The sequence below is a fragment of the Alexandromys fortis genome, unplaced genomic scaffold (assembly GCF_014885135.2).
Source record: "Alexandromys fortis isolate MF-2015 unplaced genomic scaffold, M_Fortis_MF-2015_v1.1 scaffold_37, whole genome shotgun sequence".
Classification (NCBI taxonomy): domain Eukaryota; kingdom Metazoa; phylum Chordata; class Mammalia; order Rodentia; family Cricetidae; genus Alexandromys; species Alexandromys fortis.
In genome coordinates this window covers 5,670,120-5,679,844 of record NW_026067914.1, presented here as the reverse complement: position 1 = coordinate 5,679,844, position 9,725 = coordinate 5,670,120, and the positions used below count along the sequence as shown (strand labels likewise).

Genomic DNA, 9,725 nt, shown 5'->3' with positions numbered 1-9,725 from the left:
TTCATTTATTTATTTGAGACAGGGTCTCACTAGCCTTGGCAATCCTGGAGGCCAGTATGTAGACCAGGCTGACCTGGAACTCATAAAGATCCACCTGCATCAGCCCAGTGTTGGGACTAAAGTATGTGCCACCACGCATGACTTAGCAGTGAAAACTGTTTGCCCCGAGATTAGACCTCTGCACTGATGTGGGTGGCTGTGTCCTGAGATGTTTCTGTATTGTGTTTTACATAATGGTTGCTTCTCAAACTGACATCTATTGTGCTGTCTTCCATCCCTGAAACTAATTCAAAATTTTCATTGATGTGTTTCATTCCTGTGATTATCCAAAGCCAATTTTAAAATTGGTTTAGTTGATTTGAAATTATATTTTCATTAGTTAAAATTGTAAGTATTGGCCAGGTGTGGTGGCACAAATCTGTAGTCCCAGCTTTTAGGATCTCTTGAGTTCAAGGCCAGCTTGGTCTACAGGGCTTGTTTCTTTAGTTTCAGGAGCTTGAGCAGAGTGGTGCTTACCTGTCATTTCAGTGATAGGGAGATGGAGGTAGGAGGATCAGGAATTGAGGGGCATCCTGAATTACATGGGCTATTTGAGGCTAGCCTGGACTACATGAGACCCTATCTTAAAATAAAAGAATAGTTTCAGTTTTGAGCCAGGGCAGGCAACACAGTCCTACAATTCCAGCTACTTGGAATCTAGGGTCAGAAAATTGAAAGTTGAAGGCCTGCTTGAGCAAATTGGTCAGACCCTATCTGAAAATGAAAGTAATAAGAGGGCTGGGTAAAGTAAAAAATTAAATACAAAACAAAGCTATAGCCCAGTGGTGCCTCACCCCGTGTTCCATTCCCCAGAACAGTGGCAAGTATACACTACATAATTGGCCCACTGCTTGCTTAGTTTATGTTCACAAAGAATGAAGAGGTTGAATGGTTTTTGGGTCTAATCAGTCTTGAAAATCTTTATTGTAAAAATAATTATTTAGATAGCATATGTAGTCAAGGTAAAGTAGTCTTCAAATCCATAACTTAATTGCTTTCTCTTTTTGTTTTTGTAGATACTAAAATGGATCGTAAAGATAAATTATTTGTGATAAATGAGGTAATTTTATAATTAATTACAAATACTTTATCAATGAAAAGATAACTCATTTTACAAAGGTTATTTAATGACTTGTAAAAGTCATTTTGTGAATAATTCAAATTTTATTTTCACTAATCTTTCACTTATTTTTATTCCATGATAGCATATGTGAAACTTAGAAAAGATACATAATAATAATTATCAATCAACGTATATAGTTTCAAAAATGTGGCTATTTATAGAAAACATATTGTATAAAAGTACTTTATCAATATTAAATATGCAGGGAAAATTTGTTCTTGCAGTATTACAGACTAGTAATAGTTAGAATTTCAAAGAATTGTTGAAGATACTAACCTTGTATTTCAAAGCAAAATTTTCTAAACAGTTTTAAGATAATTCTTTCTTTGGTAGTTTGGCACAGATGTTGCTGTAACGTGACATTATTGTGCGAGCTGTGGCAGCATTGTTGACCAGAACTAGAACAGTCCTTTTTTTTGGGAGCTTTCCTTCCAGTGTGGGAGACAGGACACACATGAGCTACAATTTCAGGTGAAAGTGCGAGAAAGAAAGTTGTGTGTGTATTTTTCATTGCTGAGCTAGACTAGGAAAGCCTTTCTGAAGGGGAGTTGTCAACTTACTATTCCCAGCTTAAAAAGGAAATTGGCGGAAAACATTCCGGTAGAGAAGGCAAGTACAAACTTGGAAAGTAGTTTAAAAAATAAAACCAACCACAAAAGATATATAACAAAAATTTTAGAAAGAAAAAAAGAAGAAAGAAAGAAAGAAAGAAAGAAAGAAAGAAAGAAAGAAAGAAAGAAAGAAAGAGAAAGAAAAACGTACTTAAATTTCTTAAGTTGGCAGGGGTCACATCTTGGGTAGCTTGAGATTACTAACCATAGGAATTTATTCTTATGATGCTTTTGTGATTTAAAATGGCCAGGGTTGGGACGCAGTCGGATCTCTGTGAGTTCAAGGCCAGCCTGGTGTACAAGAGCTAGTTCCAGGACAGGCTCCAAAGCTACAGAGAAACCCTATCTCAAAAAACAAAAAACAAAGATGTTGATTAAATCACTCTGAAGGAGGTTTTGCTTCTTACCGAACCCTTAATTCTTGAACAAAAGCCTATGTAAATAAATTTTTAAATTTTATAAAATTAAAACTCAAAAGTTGATGCTTAAAATAAAGGGTATCTTTGTTCTGTTAGGGTTATATTTTGAGATAGAATTTAGTTATTGCATCTCTTATGCCTGGTGCCTTATTTTCAGTCATTGTTTATGCAGGGACTGTAATTAGAGGACATCTTCAGTACAGCAAGGACACCAGTTACTCTAAAATACTAGGCCGGCTGGGCATGTAATTCAACACTTGCGGGGGCGGGCAGAGTATCAGGAGAAAGCCAGCCTGGGCTTCATGGTACCCTGCCAGTAAAAAAAAAATACATTATACCGTAGACTAGAGAGTTGAGAGGGATACACACAATATCAGGTTTACCTTGAGTAGAATGCCAGAAAGGAAATAAAATTCTGTGAGTAAATATATGCAGGGTTTTTTTTTTTTTTTTTTTAGTGGCCATGCTTAAATCTTTGGAGAAATCTGGTTATTGCAGCAAATTACTTCTTAATAATATCTGTTGCCTTTTTTCTTTTTCTTTCTATTTTTTAGGTGTGTGAAATGAAAAACTGCAATAAATGCATCTACTTTGAAGCTAAGAAAAAGCAGGATCTCTATATGTGGTAAGAGAATATGACAATAGAATTGAGTTGGGCTGTTGGAATGGGTTTATTGCTTGTCCATCTTATACAAGATCAACCGTTTATGTGAAAGGGAGGGATAGAGTATACTTGTTTGATTGCAGAATATTTGAAGCCCCTAAAGAACATTTTACGTGAATATTAGAGACATGGGCTGTCTATACCATACACATGCTTTTTATGTAATCTGCCTGCAGTGAACACTCCCTGCACTGTGCATCCCAATCCTCTAAAAAGCTTTCTTGTATTTCAGGCTTTCAAATTCACCTCATGGGCCATCTGCAAAATTCTTAGTTCAGAATAGTAAGTCTGACTTAACTTTTTTTTTTTTTTAAATGAAAATCTTAGAAATTTTGGGGGTTAATTGTGTCAAAGGACTTAACTGTGTTTTCATTACAATTCTTTAGTTCATACCCTGGCTGAACTGAAGATGACCGGAAACTGCTTGAAAGGTTCTCGTCCCCTTTTGTCTTTCGACCCTGTAAGTTTCTCATTCACTATAAATTCTGTTTAGTTATAAAAAAAGGTCTTTAAAGAAGGTACTCTTGATTTCAAATAATGTATTTATATTTTTATTTGTAGGCTTTTGATGAATTTCCACATTATGCTTTGTTAAAAGAACTCTTAATTCAGGTACATAACTGTCCTAAAAAGTATTTGTAGGAATGTATAATAGATGACTGTCTTCCTCTGAACTTGCTTGTTGACTTAGACATGAGAGCACAGAGTGTGTTGGGATGGAAACTAACAGGCTTGTTTCCTGCAAGATCTTTAGTACCCCACGGTACCATCCCAGAAGCCAGCCGTTTGTGGACCACGTGTTTACGTTCACCATTCTGGATAACAGGATATGGTTTCGGAACTTCCAGGTTAGCCTTGCTTTACTTTTTATGTGCTTAAATATATTGGGATATATAGCATTACTGACAATGCAAATGTACGTTCTTTGTTTTAAATAGCTCCATTTCCCTTCAGATATTTGTGACGAATGAATGTCTGCCGTCATATACCTGAAATCATCTCTATCTACTTCTTTTCATGGTTTTCATTTGATGTGACCTATAACATTTGTAACAAGCCACAGTACTCATTTAGAAAAGAAAGTAGATTGGAAATCTGTGGGCTGAGTGGCTTGCAGCCTTTCCGGAATCCTGTAAAGGACAGCTCGTCGTTTCTCTCCTGCAGTGTTAGAGTGCAGCAGGGAGACGGGTAAGATGCTGTAAGACTTCGAGAAACATAATTGCTATAGTAACAGCTTAGGTGAGTCATCGCATGACTCATCAGAAGTAGGGATGCTGGAAGTCTTGATCAGGAATTTGGCGATGCAAATGTGCAGAAAAATGGAAAAGTTCATGCAGCAAGTGATGGATGTAGGACTCCTGTCTGCATGTTTTATAGAAGATGCTTTACAGTATCAGTTAAATTTGACTTTGGAGAGTAGATCTATTAAGAATGTTCATGTCGGCCAAATCCCTGAAACTTCAAGGCCAACCTGTTCAACATAGTGAGCTCTAGGACGGCCAGGGCTAAGTAAAGAGACCCTGTCTCAACAGACAACCAAAAAGAAAGTTAATGTTTGTGAGACTCAAGATATGAAACAAATACAAATATCTCAACTTACAAAAGCACTGAGAGGTAAAGTTTGTGGTATGTGAGCATGAAGACTTGAGGCCTAAGTGGTGCGTATATTATCCTAGTTCTGGAAAAGTAGAGGCAGGTAGATCACTGGGGCTTGTGGACCGGCCTAATTTAATCTCCAAGCTCCAGGTACCAGTGAACCATCTTTTTTTTTTAATTATAAATATTTATTTATTTATTATGTATACAATATTCTTTCTGTATGCCTGAAGGCCAGAAGAGGGCACCAGACCTCCCTACAGATGGTTGTGAGCCACCATGTGGTTGCTGGGAATTGAACTCAGGACCTTTGGAAGAGCAGGCAATGCTCTTAACCACTGAGCCATCTCTCCAGCCCCCAGTGAACCATCTTAAAATGTGGGGCTGATGAGATGGCTCAGCTGATAAATGCTTGCCACTAAGCCTGGTAACCTGAGTTTGTTCTGGAACACACGTGGTAGGAGAGAACTGAGTCCTGTAAGAAGTATTATGATTTGCCACCTGCCAGGTTCTTACTGTACCTTTATCTCCAAGGTTATCACTTGTGCTTCATTTTTTGTTTTTGTTTGTTTGTTTGAGACAGTGTCACTCTATGTAGCTCTGGCAGGCCTGGAACTCATTATGTAGATGAGGCATAGATCCACCTGCCTCAGCCCAGCAGTGATGAGATTAAAAGTGTGCCGTGCTTGGTTTATTAATTCTTAGAGCACACTCGTGATGACAGCTGGGGTAGTTTACCTTTTGTCAATATTATGCCCAAACCAGACGACTGTTTCTTTTTTTATTGAAGATTATAGAAGAAGATGCTGCTCTGGTGGAAATAGGACCTCGTTTTGTCTTAAATCTCATAAAGATTTTTCAGGGAAGCTTTGGAGGACCAACTTTATATGAAAATCCTCACTACCAGTCTCCAAACATGGTAAGCTGGGTATTTTGATTGTTTTGGTTTTTTTTTTTTTTCTCTCTCTCTGGGGCAGGTGGTTTTTGTCTGCAACTTTTTCTTGTAATTAGTGCTTTGCCACCTATATGACTGAATTTGTTTTATTATGCGTGCAATTTACTACTTTAAAAAATGATTCTGGGTGAAGGGACATAAGTGGAGGCCTTATTAAAAACCATCTACTCTTTGTTGTGTCTAGCATCGGCGTGTCATAAGGTCCATCACAGCTGCAAAGTACAGAGAGAAACAACAAGTCAAAGATGTTCAGAAACTGAGGAAGAAAGAACCAAAGACTATTGTTCCACACGATCCCACTGCAGATGTCTTTGTTATACCAGCAGAGGAGAAACCAGTAGAAATACAGTGGGTGAAGCCAGAGCCTAAAGTAGATCTGACAGCAAGAAAGAGACGGATTTACAAAAGGCATCGGAAACTGCAGCAAAAGACGAACAGAGGGAATGCAAAATGAGTCAGTGGATAACTGGCTTCTCTACTTTATATTTATTTTGTATTCCACTTGTAAATACTTGTAGTATCAGAAACTAGCTATGTCTAATTAGGGTGCCTTTTAAAAAAAATCTTCAAGTCCTGTTGGTCTTTTTCTAAATAAAGCATCTCCAGAATGCACAGCTACTTTCCGTTCTTCTCACAGCCCGTTTAGTGCTATTGGATACTTAGCACACTCACAATTTGGTTAGAATTTTAATCTGGTCAGCCTGAAATTCAGTCATGTTTACTTACAAAGGTGGCAGGCACTCAGAGCAGAGTTTGTGGGTGGCAAGGTGGGGAATGGTCATTTTACTGAGTTTTTACTGCTGAAGTCACTAGTTCATGACGCCTTGGGTAACTGACTTCTGATTATTTCTTTAATCTCAACCAAGAGTACATTTAATTCTTAGGTTTTGAAAACCAATCAATACCTGTCTTATTGATAAAATTCAAATTTATATTAGAAGCAATTACTATATTTACTTAGACGTAGTAAAAGGAAAAGTAGGACAGGGTATAAGAATATTGGAGGGTTTTCCTCCTGTGAAAAGACATTAGCTTCTAGAGAGCCGTAGCAGCAGGGAAAGCAGCAACTTGATCCTCCAGTGATGGTGGGGATAGTGACTGGGGGTGCACGGATGTTATCTATAGTTTTTAACATCCATACATATATGTTAGACTTGTATCCGATGGCTTGTCGGGGGTCTTTCACCACATCTGCAGCCTGTTTACTAACTGAATATGTTTCTCTTGCAATCACAGCCATATCAGCATCATTCCTTATCCTTTCAAAGAGCCTTCAGCTTGCTTTTTGTCTTTCTAATAGTGATGTCTGTGGTAAATACTTCTATATAGAAATCTCTACAACACTCATGGTTAAAACTGGTCAAAGGTTTTAAACAAGGCTTTCTGATGATTTTTGTAAGGTCCAAAATTGTACTTTGCCAGCCATTAGAACATTCATGTTCTTGTGTGGCTTGCCAATGAGAATGCTAACTGCAAAAGGATTTTTGTGTGTGTGGAGGGGGGCCAGACTAATCTTGTTTTTCTTTGGTAGGCTTTCTTACATATTTCTAGAAGTTTTATATAGTTACATAATTCTAGACACAATTTCTAGTTTATTATTGATTTTTGTCTGTCCTTTGGTTTTTGTTACTATGATAAACATCCTGACCAAAAGCAACTTAGTTCATCTTAGACTTATACTTCATGATTACAGTTCATCACTGAGGGAAATCTGGAGGCAGGAACTGAAGCAGAGACCCAGGAGGAACCCAAGATGACTGGCTTGCTCAGCTTTTTTTTTTTTTTTTTAACTTTAAATTATTTTTGTAAACAATCTTTTCTTCATTTTACATACCAATCCCAGTTACCTCTTCTGTCCTCCTGCGCCCTCTACCCCTCCACCCAACCCCCAATGCACTCCTCAGGGTAAGGCTTCCTATGGGGAGCCCTTAAAGGCATATATATCACTGAGGCAAGACCAAGTCATCATCCTTCCATCCTTAGGTATCCCTCCTAAGAGAATGGGCTCCAAAAAGCCAGTTCACAGCTTTGTGCTTCTGTTTTTAATCTACCTCCTGCCTAAGGATGGCACCCCTTATAGGGGTCCTTCCTACATGAGTTAGCAATTAAAATACCCCACAGACATGCCCATAGCCCCATGTGAAAAAAGTACTTCCCACAGTTGTGGTTTCCTCCAAAGAGACTCTAGTTTGTCAAGTTGACAAAAACCAGCACAAAGTTAACTGTGTATGGGGGCTGGAGAGATGGTTCAGGGTTAAGAGCACTGGTTGCTCTTTCAGAAGACCAGAGTTCTGTTGAGTTCAATTCATGCTTTTAATTGTGCTACTTTTCTTGAACTAGTTTAAATGAAACTACGTGAAGTCATTTAAATGCTGTAAGTGATTTGGGTCAGAAGTTCACCTGAAGTTCTGGACTGGCCAGTTTCTCATGGCCGTAGCTGGTTAAATACAAATGACAAAAGGGGCATTGGTTCTTTGGGCAGGTAAATATCTCGAAGAGTTTATTAGAGAATATATTTTATAAGCAAGTTACATATCATTAAAAAGTTGCCAGTCTTGAAAGAGGTGAATTATTAATACTTTGGATGTGGGCAGGGCAAGGGTTTGGTAGAATTTTCCACTTCACAATTTCTTATATTTTTTTTCTGTTCATTTTTCCAGTCATAATTCCAAACAACTTGTAGAGGTTTTTATTCCTTGAGTCGCATCTCTTTCACCCACAGGTAGCTTATATAAAATCAATGTATTTAATAGGAGTGCTCTGTAAACAAAGAACAATAGCTCCTGTTTGTAATCCTAGCTCTTCAGAAGCCGAGACTACAGACCTGCAAGTTCAATATTACTCGACTATGCAGTCAGCCAAAACCAACCAAAGAGGACTCACCAAAATAACAACCAGTTTAATCAACTTTACAGTCAATCACTTGTCACAGGCCAAAATAAATGGCACCCCTCCCCCCCTTCAAAGCAGCCAAGTGACTTGCAGTTTACAAACAACCACACATGGCTGAAGGAAGGAAAAATGTATCTCCCCCACCCCCAACTCCCACTCCTAATTGATTCTCAGGAGAAGAAAGGTCTTAGGTTTCTTGCAAACTCAATCTTTTCCAGCCCTATCCATTACTAATTTAACAAATGACTGAAAACGGTCGGAGAGCTGGCTGAGAGGATTGGAGCGCAGCCTGCAGTGCCCGAGGTTCCTGGTTTGAGTCCCAGGTAAGTCTGTACTGTGTGATGTAATGTGTCTGTGCTGTGTGTGACTGTGTATGAATGTCTCTGCTGTCTGAGTCTGTGTGCTGTGTATGAATGTGATGTCTGCTTGCATAATTAATTGAAAAAAAATGACTGAAAAAATAGGCAAGTGTTAATTTTGAGTAGTGATTTAGACAATCTGATACATAGAGAAAATGAGTTGGGCTTTGTGAATATGTTGGGGGTGGGACATTAACGAAGGCACTGTCTCCCTGATGTATGTGGTTTCTCCAACCCTGTACAAAAGACATCCACAAGGAATATCTTCTGCTGCCATATATTGTTAAATAGAACCCACAGCTACTTCATGTAAGTAAATATTCCATCTTAAAGTGAAATTATGAAAGCATTTTAATGGGCATTAGATACTATTTTCACATTCATTTGATTAGAGTAGGTACCCAGATCTCTCATCACATAGCTACTCAAATCCACCCAGACCGGCCTGCCGGGTAAATTCATCCCATGACTCCATTCTCAACCTAGTCTTGAAAAGGTAGTAGAACACAGAAAGGTAGGATTCAACAGTGATGTATAGTACTCAGGCGTCTTTTAGGTCATACATTTTACCTTTTATTAAATATTTCCATGCAGAGGGACAAAGTTTGGGGAGGAGGGGCCTGAAGAAGACAGGTTTTTTTTTTTTTTTTTTAAATTAAAGATTGAAATTTTGGTCTTAATATCATGACAATCCTGCCTCAACTCTGCTTCCAGGGTTTGCAAATGAAAACACATGAAGGGAGGGGGGGAATGTGTTTTCCCCTCCACAATCAAGGAAAGGTTCTAAGAGGAACTCTCTAACCTTTTTTCTTATAAGTTCTCTCTCTCTCTCTGAGGCCTTGTTTTAGCAAGGCTGCATATTTAAAACAAGACATTTCACGACACTGATTAACTGATGTTTCCTTATGACTCATTCGTAGGAAGAGCACTTGCTGTCACGTGGACATTTTGGGTTTAATGTATGTGTAAACGAACTAGTCTAGTGGTGGAGGCCAAGAAGTCCAGTATTTGGGGGGCAGAGGCAGCTCTTGCAGTCACGGAGATGGCCTTGAACTCACAGGGTGGGG

At 38.5% G+C, this 9,725-nt stretch overlaps 1 protein-coding gene across 1 annotated transcript in view; it reads left to right on the top strand.

Moving 5' to 3' along the window:
• Brix1 (biogenesis of ribosomes BRX1) overlaps positions 1-6,019 on the top strand; it is a 9,219-nt gene extending 3,200 nt beyond the window's left edge. The window contains 8 exon segments of the mRNA XM_050139050.1: positions 988-1,099; positions 2,747-2,817; positions 3,089-3,138; positions 3,243-3,316; positions 3,418-3,468; positions 3,603-3,704; positions 5,243-5,371; positions 5,592-6,019. Of these exon segments, the coding sequence (XP_049995007.1) occupies positions 988-1,099; positions 2,747-2,817; positions 3,089-3,138; positions 3,243-3,316; positions 3,418-3,468; positions 3,603-3,704; positions 5,243-5,371; positions 5,592-5,861 (859 nt within the window). The 3' untranslated portion in view covers positions 5,862-6,019.
• The last annotated feature ends 3,706 nt before the right edge of the window (positions 6,020-9,725 follow it).